General features: G+C 51.2%; 1 protein-coding gene across 3 annotated transcripts in view; it reads left to right on the top strand.

Annotated features, from left to right (window-relative positions):
• The window catches only part of LOC111154593 (ribosomal protein S6 kinase A1), a 38,088-nt gene extending 24,237 nt beyond the window's left edge, over nt 1-13,851 (top strand). For all 3 annotated transcript variants that reach the window (XM_022514259.1, XM_022514260.1, XM_022514261.1), the window contains 8 exons: nt 1,132-1,257; nt 1,476-1,565; nt 1,933-2,091; nt 10,670-10,831; nt 11,064-11,140; nt 11,371-11,488; nt 12,407-12,544; nt 12,883-13,851. In XM_022514259.1, the coding sequence (XP_022369967.1) occupies nt 1,132-1,257; nt 1,476-1,565; nt 1,933-2,091; nt 10,670-10,831; nt 11,064-11,140; nt 11,371-11,488; nt 12,407-12,544; nt 12,883-13,005 (993 nt within the window). In that variant the 3' untranslated portion in view covers nt 13,006-13,851. The remainder of the gene's footprint in view (nt 1-1,131; nt 1,258-1,475; nt 1,566-1,932; nt 2,092-10,669; nt 10,832-11,063; nt 11,141-11,370; nt 11,489-12,406; nt 12,545-12,882) is intronic.
• Nucleotides 13,852-14,536: the final 685 nt, after the last annotated feature.

Below are 14,536 nucleotides of genomic sequence, written 5' to 3'. Positions count from 1 at the left end.
GCCTAGATAAATAAGTGCAAGGGAGTTCCCAGGATGGTGGCGCTGTGGGGTGGCTGGCAGGTCCCTGACGGGGATGGGGGGCAGAGGGCTCATGTTTCCTCACGTTTGTCCCGCATGAGTGCACTTTCCCAGCTCTGTGGGAAATTTAGAATTAGGAGTCCTGAGTGTAGATTCTAGAGCTCATGGCCTGGGTTCAAAGCTTCCAAGGTAAGGGACTTTGAGGGAGACTTTTACCTTCCCAGGGCCTCCATTTCCTCAGCTATAAATGGGGCCGATGAGAGAACCTTTCTCCATAGGTTGTTGTGTGTGTAGAGTTAAGGTGACTCTAATTTATTATACAACTGGGACATCTTTGTCCAAGACAAACACTAAACCAGACAGGATACAAGGACGACAGGCGTGAACCAGGACTGCCAGGGCCTGTGGTCCCTGCTGGAGGGTGCTGAGAATAGTGCCAGCCCTGTGACCAAGCGCTATAGAAGCATTTGCTATTGTTAGTGGTTCAGAACCTTAAGACGCCTCATGATGTGGGGCTCTGACACCACAGAAGGGGGAGGCAGCTCACTCAAGTTCACAGGAAGTGGCAGAGCCGGGACCTAGCTCAGGGCTCCTACGTCCCTCAGGCCTGCCCAGCTTTCTCAGAGCCACAGGCCTCTCGACCCGTGTGGGGCGGCTCTGTTGCCTGTCCCCGTCACCCCAGCCTGACCACGCCCAGAGCCACGGCGTGTGCCCATATAGAGTAGAAAATGGAGGCCCAGTGCGGGGCAGATTCTTTTTCTTTTTTTTAAAGATTTTATTTATTTCTTTGACAGACAGAGATCACAGGTAGGCAGAGAGGCAGGCAGAGAGAGAGAGAGGAGGAAGCAGGCTCCCTGCTGAGCAGAGAGCCTGATGCAGGGCTCTATCCCAGGATACTGGGATCTTGACCTGAGACAAAGACAGAGGCTTTAACCCACTGAGCCATCCAGGTGCCCCTGAGCGGGGCAGATTCTTGCTTGAGGTTACAGGATGCGGCCCCAGGCCTCTGGCTCTTGCCTGGTACCACCTCCACCGAGCCAAGGCCGTGGGTGCTAGGGCACGAGCCCTGCATTCTAGAGCGGAGAGTCAACCCCACCTGTTGGTTTCCTGCAGCAACTCCATGGGAAAAACCTGGTTTTTAGCGATGGCTACATCGTAAAGGAGACGATCGGTGTGGGCTCCTACTCCGTATGCAAGCGCTGTGTCCATAAGGCCACCAATATGGAGTACGCTGTCAAGGTGGGCCTCTTGACCGTGTCTCAGCCAAGGCTGCTGGGCTGGGGGAGGCCAGTGTAGCCGTGGCCCTTTGTTGCGGGAGGGTGGGTGCCTTGGGTTCTGCGGGTGGGTGAAAGGTATGTGGCTGAAACTCCCCCCAGGCCCTGCAGTGTGGGCTCCGTGGCAGGGAGGGACTCCAGAGAATGTCCCCCTGATTTTGCCCATGTGCCCCCTTTCCTCAGGTCATCGACAAGAGCAAGCGGGATCCCTCGGAAGAGATTGAGATTCTTCTGCGGTACGGACAGCACCCCAACATCATCACTCTGAAAGACGTGAGTGGGGGAGGGGGCCTTGAGACCGGGATGGGGGCTGGGGCACTCAGCTCTGGGATTTGTCTCAGGACTGCCATTCCTTTGACTTCTGATTCTCCTCTGCTCATAGGAGGGAAGGATCTTTGTGCCTCCAGTCTGGCTGTGCCCCAAGGCCCTCCATTTCAGACTCAGGCATTCTCTGACTGCTTTTCTGCCCCTTGGGGGACCAGTGCCAATATCCTCCTCTCTGGGGAGGACAGGGGCTCAGAGCACAGAATAGAACACGTGTCCAAGGCTCCTGTCCTTCTTCCCCAGCCTGGTGAACGGGTAACCAGGGAGCCCAGGCCTGGAATGGAGGGGAGGGCCCTGACACTGAGCTCTCTGGCAGGTGTACGATGACGGCAAGCACGTGTATCTGGTGACAGAGCTAATGCGGGGTGGGGAGCTGCTAGACAAGATCCTGCGGCAGAAATTCTTCTCCGAGCGGGAGGCCAGCTTTGTCCTGCACACTATTAGCAAAACCGTGGAGTATCTGCACTCCCAGGGGGTAAGTCTGGGGTAGGGGGCAGCCAGTGGGGGTGGCGGGCTGCCAAGGGTCTCACCGTCAGTAGAGTGCGTGAGCCACGGGCTGGCCCAGGCAGTAGCCGTCTTCAGGCAGCCAGCCAGAGGGGAGATGAGGGATGGTGGGTGGGTAAGTAGACGGATGTAAGGAAGGGAAGGAGGGAGACATGAGGCCAGATGGTGAAAAGAAATGTTTACACAGTACTTGCTGTGTGCCAGGCACCATGCTGAGTTCTTTCCTTACATTATCTCAATTGCTTTTCACAACAACCCTATGAGGTAGGTGCTGTTATTGGCCCCACTTTGCAGGGAAGAAGAGCAAGGCTCAGAGATGTGAGGTCACTTGCCCAAGGTCACACAGCCAGGGAAGAATAGAGCCGGAGTGTCCGACTGAGGAGTGAGGTTGGGGAGCTGCAGGTAGGGTGTGGGTTTTTCTGTGAGGAAGCAGCCAGGTCAGCCGGGAGCTGGATCTGGTTGTGGGTTCAGCTGCTAGGACAGAGGAACTGGATGTAGGAGGAGATGCTGCTGGAAAGACAGCAGGTGCTCGAGAAGTGTTTGTCCAAACCATACGATGTGGCCTTCATCATCGCATGGGGTGGAGGTAGAAAATTTCCTGTGGTGTGAATAGAAGCTGAGAACAGAGTTAGCATGAGTTTCTGTCTGGACGAGACAAGGTTTTGGGGTGCTTCCAGATAGCATGGGGGTTAAGAAGGTAGGTTCTGGAATCCGAGGATTGGCTGTGTCCAAGTACTGTGTGTACAGCTGGGAAGGCCTCTCACCTCTGAGCTGTTTCCTCCTCTGCGAGCTCAGGATAGCTGGAGTGGCCACCTCGCTGCGCTGGGAAGGCACCTTGGGCCAGGCAGCCCTGCAGGAAATGCTGCACTGGGAGGAAGAGGGCCAGATCATGGCTGTGGCTTTTTTTTTTTTTTTAATGATAAATTATTAATGTGTTATCAAAAATTTTAAACATATACAAAACTATGAGAAAAGTATAATGAACTTCCAGATACCCATCACCCAGATTAAAGAATTGCTGAGATTTTTATCTCTTTTTCCCTCTCTCCTCCCTCTCTTTTTTCTTTCTTCTCTTTTCCTTCCTTCCTTTTTCCTTCCCTCTCTTTTTTTGTCGTTGCTGAAGAATTTCTCCCACCCTTTTATTGAGGAAAATGTTCCAATCTGTAGAAAAGTTAAAAGAATCTTATAGTGAAAACCATTTCCCTTCTAGTGTCATCAAATTTAACAATCTACCACATTTTTTTGAATCTCTGTTTCTGTCTTTGTCTCTATCTCTATATCCTTTTCTCTGGATGTAAATGTATATTTTTACAGGTGCATTTGAAAGGAAGTTACAGACATCATGACACTTGACCCATAAATCCCTATAATTAAAGTATTTTAAAGCCTATCTCAGAACTCATATTATCTTATCTCTAAAATATCTTATCTTTAAAAAAGATATTTTCTTTCATAACAGCTCTCAAAATTAATAATTACTTGTGTTCACATGCTACCTAGTCAATAGGTACATTTCTCTGTTGTCCTTTCAAAAAAATCTTTTTGCCATTATTATACTGGAATCATAATCTCTGGGAGATTTACACTTTTCATTCACTTTTTAAGTCCCTTAAGTCTCTTTTCAAAAACAGAGATAAAATTTGCATACAGTAGGTCTTAAGTGTAAACCTGATGACTTTTTTTTTAAGATTTTATTTATTTATTTGATAGAGAGACACAGCCAGAGAGGGAACACAAGCAGGGGCAGTGGGAAAGGGAGAAGCAGGCTTCCTGCCCAGCAGGGAGCCTGATGTGGGGTTCCATCCCAGGACCCTGGGATCATGACCAGAGCCGAAGGCAGACGCTTAATGACTGAGCCACCCAGGTGCCCCAAACCTGATGACCTTGTATATGAATGTATACATCCATATAACCTCTGTAGTAAAACCTCCCTTTTTTATGCCACAGACTAGTTGAAGAGATCAATTCTGGGAAATGTCCCACATTCTGAATGTGTCTATTTGCTACCTTATGGCATCATTTTTTAAAAATATTGTTTTGTTTTAAGATTTTATTTATTTTTGAGAGAGAGAGCGTGTGAGCAGTGGGAGGGGCAAAGGGAGAAGCAGGATCCCCCCTGAATGGGGAGCCCAACTCAGGACTCTATCCCAGGACCCTGGGATCATGACTTGAGCCAAAGGCAGACGCTTAACCAGCTGAGCCACCCAGGCTCCCTATGGCATCATTTTCATTGTTTTTTTATTGCTTCTATTCTTCTATTTCTAAAGTCTTTTTTTTTTTTTCTGCCAGGCTGTAATTAATTGTAATTAATGCCCCACCCCTCTCCTGGCCACCAGTAGGCCAGATCTGCCGTTCCCGCACGCAGGCGCCCCCTATTTCTAAAGTCTTAATCATATCCTGCTTTAACTTCTTTTCTGAAGCAAGGAGTTAGAAAACACTTCATGGGAGGTGCGGTGTATACTTGATATGGCATCACACCCCGAGCCCAGCGTCAGTGGGTGAGCCTGGCGGAGTGTTGTAAAGACCCCCACCAACCTTCCGTGCAATGTTTTCATCCTCTCAGGATCTTCGCCTGCATCAGTCATTTCACTGGGGTTTGCAAAAATGGCAGTGTCTGATTCCGTCTAGTTTATGAGGGGGTGGTTCTTTTGTAAAAGAAAAAAAAAATCAGAGCTTCACTTTGGTTACCACATGTACTGACCGTTTTAATGGTCATGTTTGAAGTGGTTTGGGCTTTTGAAATGGCCAGTGCAAATAGACTAATATTTAAATATGTCAGGTCAGATAGTAAATGTTTCCTTTTCCTGTTTTGTTCTCAAGTGAGTACTAGTTAAAGTCACCCCCAAGAAGGTTTAGAAGATAGAGCCAAAGCAGTGAGTTTCCAGTGGGTCAAGCTCAAAGCAAGCAAGGACTTTCTAGAGCAAGAGCTGCCTTCTCTACCAGGGGTATATAAATTCCAAGTACAGACAGCTGTGTGGGGGGCGTGGCATGGGAGGACGTTGTCTCTTTCCCAGTGCCATGAGTCTCTGGGTCTCTGAAGTTTCTGGCCCTTTCCAAATACCAGGGGAGATGAGGAGGAAATGGGAAATTCGCACTGAGGTATTTGGAGGGAGATTCTTTGAGCTGATTATGAACTGGCAGTATCTGTGGTCTAGAGGCTGGGACTCTCCTAAGGGGGATGGAGAGGGGATAACCAGCAACAGGGTCCCCTGGGATTTTCTATTTGTTTTAATGTTATCTTTTTATTGAAGTAGGACATAAAAACACGAATCCTAACGTACAAGTCAGTAAATTTTCCGAAAGTGAACGCTCCCACATAATCAGCACCCAGATCGAGAATCAAAGCTTTTCCAGTTTCTCCAAATGTGTTAATATCCCTGCCAGTCCCTGCCCCCTTCCCAGGGATGACCATTCTAAGCTGACTGCTGACAGCTTCGATTCATTTTGCCTGCCTTTGGATTTCACGTGCACACCCTCTGTCGTATCCGGCTCCCACCACATCACACGCTGTCCTGCACGTGGTTGTGTGGCCGAAGCTCCCTGATCCTCATTGCGGTGTAACTTCCACTGTGTGTACATACAATGCCTTCATGGTCCCTTCTGCTGTTAGTGGACCTTGGGTTGTTATCAGTGTTTGACTATGACAAGTAAATAATGCTGCTGTGACATTCTAGCACTTGTCTTTCGGTGACCACACATGTGCGTTGTGACACTGTGTGCACACCAGCAGCGGACCCTCCGGGTTGCAGTGTGTGTGTGTGTGTGTGTGTGTGTGTGTGTGTGTGTGTTCATGTCTAGTAGGTGATACCAGACAGTTCGTCGAAGCTCTTTTGCCCGCTTACAGCCCTTCCAGAGCGTATGGGAGTTTGGGTCCTTGACGATGCTCAGGCTTTTGCAAGGCTGTAATCCCAGCCCTTCCGGTAGACTAGACGGGGAGGGCTTTCTCATGGTGGTTTTCATTTGCATTTCCCTGGTGACCAGTGAAGTTGAGCCCCTCTTTGTGTGTTTATTGCCACTTTGGACAGCCTCTTTCATGAAATGCCTGTTCAAGTCCTATGTTTATTTTTAAAAATTGGGTTGTCTATCTTTTTCATCTTATTTGCGAGAGTTCTTTGTGGAACACATGGAACCCTTTTAAGCCCAGCTTCCCTTCTGCTGCCTCCAGAAGGGTTCACTGTGCCCGGGGGAGCCTGTTTGAAAAGTCAGTAGAGAATGACACTGTGGCTTCTCTGTTTGACCGATGATTTACATAGAAGAACTTTACTTCTGTGTGTGTGTGTGTGTGTGTGTGTGTGTGGCTGGTCCCAGGCGCCTAAACACACATCCTCCAGTGATGGGGACTGTGACAGACGTGTGGCTGCTAACAGTAGCTGGCACCACACAGCAGTTCCCACAGGCTGGACAGAGTTCTTTTTATTTTTATTTTTTAAGATATATTTATTTATTTATTTATTTGACAGAGAGAAAGAGAGACAGCAAGAGAGGGAACGCAAGCAGGGGGAGTGGGAGAGGGAAAAGCAGGCTTCCCGCTGAGCAGGGAGCCCGATGCGGGGCTCGATCCCAGGACCCTGGGATCATGACCTAAGCTGAAGGCAGACGCTTAACTACTGAGCCATCCAGGTGCCCCCTGAGTTCTAAGCACTTTACTTATCAACTCACTTAATTGTTCCAACAGACAATTGGAAGTTGGGTACTGTCAATATGCCCATTTTATAAGTGAGGGAGCTGAGGCTCTGGGAGTAAGTAAAAGTCTCCTCGCTAATCTGGCTTCCCGGTCCTCTAGTCCCTCCTTATTGTCCTTTAATCTTTAAGTGCTTCTTTTTTCTTTTTTCTTTTTTTCTTTTTAAGATTTTATTTGTTTGACAGAGTATAAGCACACAAGCAGGGGAAATGGCAGGCAGAGGGAGAAGCAGGCTCCACGCTAAGCAAGGAGCCTGATGCTGGACTCGATCCCAGGACCCCAGGATCATGACCTGGGCCGAAGGCAGACACTTAACCTGAGCTGCCCAGGCGACCCTTTAAGTGCTTCTTTTTTTTTTTTTTTTTTCCTTTAAGTGCTTCTTAACAAGCACGCACTGTATCTGAACGTCCAGCACAGTGGTGGCTTCAGCCCCGGGAGTGCTGGAGTTACAGGGCCATTTCCCAAGCCCGGTCCTAAATATTCCTGGTACATAACTCATATCCTCCTTCCTCCCTCAGCACTATCACCAGCCCCATTTTCCAGGTGAGAAAACCGAGGCCTAGAAAGGGTAAGTGACATGCCCAAGATCACACAGGCTGTTAAAGTCAGGATTCGCACTCTGGTCTGATTGAAATCCCAGCTCTGCTAGAGGCCACAGTCTGTGGCTCCTCCGTGGCTGCATTTGACTGTGTCCATATTTTATTTGGCCTGCAGGCCGTGGGGTGGTTTTCTTTGCTTTGGGTTTGGTTAAGTTGGGTTACTTGGCTCCTTTTGAAACCTGGGCCTGAGGTGCTACATGGGGATTGTGGGCTGGAATGGGTCAGGTCGCAGCTGCCCCTTTAGACTGGTTGGCCTGGCTCCCTTTCCCCCTGTACACACACCCGGTGTGGGGGGGGATGACATCAGAATCAGCGGGGATGGGGGACTTCCTGCTGTAGAGAGCCATCATCACCTGGAGGAGTTTGGGGGCAGGATAATGATCAAAAACTTCCATATCCCAGTTTTCCAAAAGTGTCATCTGTGTTACACCAACTGCAAAGACTGTGGAATTAAGGTCAGAGCCGGGTTTAAGTTCCACCTCTGTTTTTTACTTGCATGAGCAAGTCCATTCTCTTCTCATAACCCTGGTTTCCTTCTCTGGGGAACAGGGCCAGCAGTCCCTGCCTGTCTGTTGACCTACGTATAACCGGCAGCCCCCCGCCCCCCCCACCGCCCTGTGAGCTTTTGGGCAGGAGAGTTCTTTGGAAACCAGGAGGATCACTCATACTGGGTAGTCAGTGTCCTCAGCCCGGCTGAGCGTCCCTGACTCCTGGGAAGCTTGGCTGGGCCTTCCTCAGGGAAGAGTCTACGTTTGTGGGGTCTGGCTCTGTCTTTGGGGCCATGTGATTGGATTAGGAAGGACAGAGCCCTAGGAGCTGGTCAGGCACGGCCCAGTCAGGGGCTGCCCAAGAGCTTGGCTACAACTCACGGGTGTCGTCCAGACCCCCCTGCCAGTGTAGCCCTCTCCTCCTTATCTCGCTGTTCCCTCTGTGGACGTGGACTGTCCTGGGCCAAGTCTACCCTCCAGCCTACCCACCCCATAGGCACCTGCTAGAAGGCTTGGGGCTCAACTGGGATTATGAAGGGGCCGTCTGATAAAGCCAGCTAATCTGTGAGAGCTAACCTTACCTGCAAGATCTCCATGTGTTTCAGAGGCGGGTTTGTTCGTTCATTGCACACAGTTCACTTCACCCTTGCTCAGTGCTGGAGGTGAGCAGCCGTTCCACAGACAGACATGGTTATTTATGGTCCAAGGAGCTTTCATTGGCCTGAGTTTAGGACTAGTGAGAGGTTGTCGCAGATAGTGAGGCTATAGTGGATAACTGAGCCTCCTACACCGGGTGGGGTACTTCGGGCTTTATCCTGCAGGTAGTAGGGAGCCCCTGAAGGTTTTTGAGAACACCTTTTTAGCTCATAGGAGAAGGAGCAAGAGGGTGAGACTGAGTTTGCTGTGGGATATGTTGGATTCAAAGGTCTATGGAACATTCAGTGGTTGCTATCTGGTAAGCAGCTATACGATTCTGGACTCAGGAAAGTTCTGGGCTAGGGTCTGTGATATGAGAGTTGTCAATAATTAGGTAACGGAGGAGTGGCTCTACACAGAACCCTGCAGAGGGAGGGGGGAAAATGGAAAGAGGAGTGGGTCAGCCCTCAGACTTCAGAGGAGCAGGGGGGCACCAAGAGGAATCATTTGCTTTGGCCTCAGTGGTAAGTATCATTCAGGCAACAGGCTGCTCGAATACCTGCTGCATGCTAGGAACTATTGTAAATGTTGAGATATAGCAGTGAATGAAACACTCATGAAACTTACATTCCAGTGGCTGGATTCAAAAAAACAATTAAGTACATACTATGTCAAATGGAGGTAAATGCTGTGGGTAAACATAAAGCAGGGTGAGGAGACTAAGGGGTACTGGTTGGTATTTGCTATTTTATATGGAATGGTCCAGGGAATTCCTCACTGATAAGGTAACATTTGAGCAGGGACCTGAAAGAAACAAGAGAATGGGCTAGGCAGATGCCTGAGGCAGGAATATTCCTAAAAGTGGGAACAGTGGGTGCAAAGGTCCTGAGGCAGGAGTGTGCTTGGCATGTTGAAGGGAGTGCAAAGAGGCTGGTGTAGCTGAAGCTGTGAGCAAGGAGGAGGGTGCTAGAGGACAACAGAGTGCAAGAGATGTGGGTGAGGGGCAGGGGAAAGATCAGGTGGGGCCATGTAGCATTCGTAAGGACTCTTAAAGGGGAAGCCTTGGAGGGGTTCCAGCCAGGATGACATGATCTGGCTTATATTTAACAGGATCACTCTGGCTGATGTATGTATGTATGTATGTATGTATTTAAAAATTATTTATTTGATTATTTCTTTGAGAGAAAGAGAGAGCTTGCAAACAAGCAGGGGAGCTGCAGAGGGAGAGGGAGAAGCAGGCTCCCTGCCGAGCAGGGAGCCCTACACGAGGCTCAATTCCAGGACCCTGGGATCATGACCCAAGCAGAAGGTGGACGCTTAACGGACTGAGCCACCCAGGCGCCCCGACTGCTGTATTTAGAACAGACTGTAGGGGGCAGGGGAGAAGCAGGGAGACCAGTTAGAAGGTGGTTGCTGTAATACTGGGGAGGAATGATAGTGTCCCTGGTAGGGATCAGTGTGCTGCCAGTAGAGGGGTTGAAAAGGGTTTGGGCTCTGGATATATTTCAGTGGTAGAGACAGCAGAGCTTGCTTATGCCTTGATTGAGGAATGTAAGGGAAAAAAAGGAATTGAAGGGGTGCCTGGGTGGCTCAGTCGGTTAAGTATCTGCCTTCGGCTCAGGTCATGATCCCAGGTTCCTGGGATCGAGCCCCAAGTCAGGCTCCTTGCTCTGAGGGAGGCCTGCTTCTCCTCCTTCTGCCTGCTGCTCTCCCTGCTTGTGCCCTTTCTCTGTCAAAGAAATAAATAAAATCTTCAAAAATAAAAAGAAAAAAAAACCAAATAGAGTAAAAAAAGAGGAATTGAGGAGGACTCAGGATTTTGACTGAAGCCATGGGAAACATCGATGGAGTTGTCTTTGGGAAAAACTGTGATAAGCACATTTGAGGGGAGAAAACGGCAGAAAAAGCAGAGTCTGGTGTGGACACGAGTGAAATTAGGGCTGCCTCGCAGGCATCAACACGAAATTCAGGTCAGCAGTACCCTTAGCACCAAGGGCCCCATTTCAGCCCCTTCCCTTCCATTCAGATTCTGGGTCTTTCTGTCCCTCTCTGAGCCCGTCTTCCTCACTCCCTCATCCCTGGCAGTAGACCTGGGTCACTAGCAGCCTGCCCACACTGAGAACTGATCAGACCCTTTGCCCCTAGGTTGTTCATAGGGACCTCAAGCCCAGCAACATCCTGTACGTGGACGAGTCTGGGAACCCCGAGTGCCTGCGCATCTGTGACTTTGGCTTTGCCAAGCAGCTGCGGGCTGAGAATGGGCTCCTCATGACACCTTGCTACACTGCCAACTTTGTGGCACCTGAGGTGAGTTGTGCCAGCCTCCTTACCTGTGAGAGGAAGGGGGCCTGGCACAGGAGGCCTTGTGCCCCTTTTATGGAGGCCCCACTTGGTCCAGGATTCCAGTCTGTATGGTCTTGGCTTCGGTGCCCAGGGAGGTTGGGATCCTTGTCCTACCCTGGGGAGCAACCCGCAAGCATCTGGGGCCACTTGCCGCCACCCCAGACTAACAACCCTCCCCTGCCTTCCTTGCTGCCAGGTGCTGAAACGCCAGGGCTACGATGAAGGCTGTGACATCTGGAGTCTGGGCATTCTGCTGTACACCATGCTGGCGGGGTGAGCGTCCCCTCTCCCCTGCCCCTTCCTCCAACCCCAGTGCACAGGCGGCACTGGTGCTTGGCTGATGGGAGAGACACAGCCCCACCTCAGGAAGGTCTGAAGATAGGGACGTGGCCCTGCCCTGGGGAGTACCCAGTCTGAAGGGAGAAACACAGCTTCCTACCCCCACCCTGAGCCCAGGATGGGGGCCAGAAGCTCTGGCCAAACTTTTCTGGACTTCTCTCCAGATATACTCCATTTGCCAATGGACCCAGTGACACACCAGAGGAAATCCTGACCCGGATCGGCAGTGGGAAGTTCACCCTGAGTGGGGGAAATTGGAACACGGTGTCAGAGACGGCCAAGGTGAGTCCGTGAGGCCCAGCTCATTTGCGGTGGGGAGGCAGGGTCCTCCCGGGGCTTTTCAGCAGTTCGTGAATAGGTAATCTGCAATCTCGTTTCCGCAAGCGGAATGTTCCACAAATTCCTGTTGCTGTACTTCTCCAAGTGGAAGCTACCCAGGCAGACTGCCTTCCTGCCTTGTTTGGACAACCTGGTGATCATTCACGGCCCTTCCCATGTTCTGAGCCCTGCGCTGGGGGGACAGAAGGCTGCATAATCACAGCCGTTGCCTTGTGGGAACTTGGTGCGGGGAGAGATACAGGCTTGCATACAAGGAACAGACATGCCAGGCCACAGAAAGTCAAGTCCTCCTCCAGGGCTGCAGGCGTTGGAGGCATGGAGCAGAGCTACTGACCACATCAAGCAGAGAGGCCTTCTCAGAGGAGGCAACATTTGAGCTCTCGGTATTACCAAGCTTCCAGCTATGGGAGCCTCTGTGCCAGACAAAGGGTTGAGCCCTTAATGAATAGTACCTCATATCAGCCTTATGAGGCAGATAGTGTCATTCTCCCTCTTTCTCAGAGGAGAAACTAAGGCTCAAAACATGGAAGCAATTTGCCCAGGATACTCAGTCGATCAGCAGAAGAGTTCAAGTTTTGAACCCGAGTCTACCTGATCTCAACTTTAGGTTCTCCTCACCTTCCTGCATGGCTTCTAGAAGGTGAAAGAGAAGGGAAAGAACATTCCAGGAAGAAGTCCCAAAGAAGGGCCTGTGCTTGGGGAGGCCTTGGAGCAATGTGGAAAGTGGATTACAGGGGCTGCTGGAAGGGTTCAGGCTGAAGATGGTGGGAGATGATGGAAGTTGGCCACTTGCCCATTTCTTATCAGAGGAACCCAGGTGTGTGTTCCTCCCAGCAACCCTCTTGTTTGCTGTGCCCCCAGGACCTGGTGTCCAAGATGCTGCATGTGGACCCCCACCAGCGCCTCACAGCGAAGCAGGTGCTGCAGCACCCGTGGATCACCCAGAAAGACAAGCTCCCGCAGAGCCAGCTGTCCCACCAGGACCTACAGCTCGTGAAGGTATGGCCACTCCGGGCTGCTGGGCCTCAGGTGGCCCAGGCCAGGGTTCCGTGGGCCAGAACCCGGGTGGCATAGCCTACAAATGCCATATCTATCTGCCCTTAGGGAGCCCCAGTCTAATATGCAAGGGTGTCGTTGGTTCTCTGGGGGACACAGGCTCTGACCTCTGAAGCCTCCAGTCTGATGGAGGAGGCAGGAGGACAACCATGACAGACCACCAAGGCTGGCTTGGCAGGGGACTGGGCAGGTGTGGAACACAGAGCAGCCGGGGAGCACATGTTCCCGCTCCCACCTGCACCCCCAACTGTTGTGATCTGACCTCCCACCTTCTCTCCCAGGGAGCCATGGCAGCCACCTACTCTGCACTCAACAGCTCCAAGCCCACCCCTCAGCTGAAGCCCATCGAATCATCGATCCTGGCCCAGCGGCGGGTGAGGAAGCTGCCATCCACCACCCTGTGAGAGGCCACGGCATTCCGGCCACAGGGCAGTGCTAGCTTGATGGAGGCGGCATACTTCCCAGATGGAACAGGCCTGAGTCCCAGGGCCAGAGGGAGCGGAGCCCCGAGGGGCCCAGGAAGCAGCCAGCCCAGGTCACCCCCACTGAGGGTGTGAGAAGTGCCTTCTCCTTTCCCGGGATGGACTCTTCTCGGCTCATGCTCTGCTGGTTGAAATCAGTTCACTGTACAAACTCATCTTTTTTTAAGGAAAAAATGGCATCAAACGCCATGGATTTTTTTTTACAAGATCCATTTGCCTTTCTGGGAGCGGAAATAGTCAGTGCGGCCCCAGGAGGGGCACTGTGTCACACCAGGGCTCTCTGTGGCAGAGAATCCTTAGAGCTTTGGCATCTACCCCGGGGCCCCCCACGAAGGGCCATCCGTAGCCAACTGCACATACCTCCAAGGCAGTCCAGCACCACCTTCTAGAGCCCTTGGCTGTTTAGTGGAACTTGCTCTACTCGAGATCAGCTCCTTTTCCGTTCTGTTCTGCTGGGGGGTGGTGGGGTCGGTCTCAACCTCTTCCTGCTAGAAGAGAGGACCAGGACCCTGTGACCCGCAGCTCAGGCACCAGCATCTACACCGGCCCCGCCAGGGGGTTCCCTGCAGGGAGATTGGGCAGCCCCAGGAGGAGGACCCAGAAAGCACTTTTAGGCTGATTCGTGTTGGAGTCTGCTCCAGACAGAATTCACGAGAGGCCTGTGGGGTGGGCCGAAAGATGCAGGGGCTCTTTTTCATTTCTTCCTCAGCTGGTTACTCAGGGTTCATCTGTCCATGGCCTTTCTAATAAACTTGCAGTTGAGTTGAAGCAGCTTGCCTCCGCTTTTCATCCCTGAACTTCCCCTCTCTGCTACTGGGTGTTGAGGACTTTGGCAGCAACAAGAAATGGACCAGGGCCAGTGAGCCCAGCTGCTTGGAGCTCAGGTCGTTTGGGGAGCACATGGGAGTCCCACCAGCCCCTTCCTACACATTTCTGCCAGGGGATTCCGTTATGGTATTAATAAGATTAATAAGAGTAATAGTATTATTAGCCACCAGTGACCAAGTATGGCACTGTGCCTGGGCCTTACGTGTGTATCTCATTTGATCTTAACACAGTGAGAGAAATGCTAGTCTATTATTAATTGTGTTTATAGATGGGGAAACACAGGCTCAGAGAGGAGAATGACATTTGTCCCCAATAAGTATTTTCTGAGCACCCACCTTGGCCCTGCTCCAGATACTGGGGAAGCAAATAGAAAACAAGGTCATTGTTTTCACGGGTCTTTCCTCCTAATAGGGGAAATGGACAATTAACAAACTGAGGTCAGCTATGGGAAAACACATGCAGAATTAAATTGGGGTACAGGATGGCATGATCAGGAAGACCGGTCTGGGGAGGTGACCCAGAAGCTGAGACTGAATGATAAGGGGCTCTCTAAGACTGGGAGGCAGGGCAGAGTCGGGAGGAAAGCAGCCTGGGCATGCTCGGGGGGGGGGGGGGGGGGGGGGAA

The sequence above is a fragment of the Enhydra lutris genome, unplaced genomic scaffold (assembly GCF_002288905.1).
Source record: "Enhydra lutris kenyoni isolate GAN:26980312 unplaced genomic scaffold, ASM228890v2 scaffoldscaffold38, whole genome shotgun sequence".
Taxonomy (NCBI): Eukaryota; Metazoa; Chordata; class Mammalia; order Carnivora; family Mustelidae; genus Enhydra; species Enhydra lutris.
Note: the sequence above shows the minus strand (reverse complement) of the source record. Positions and strands in the feature narration are given on the sequence as shown.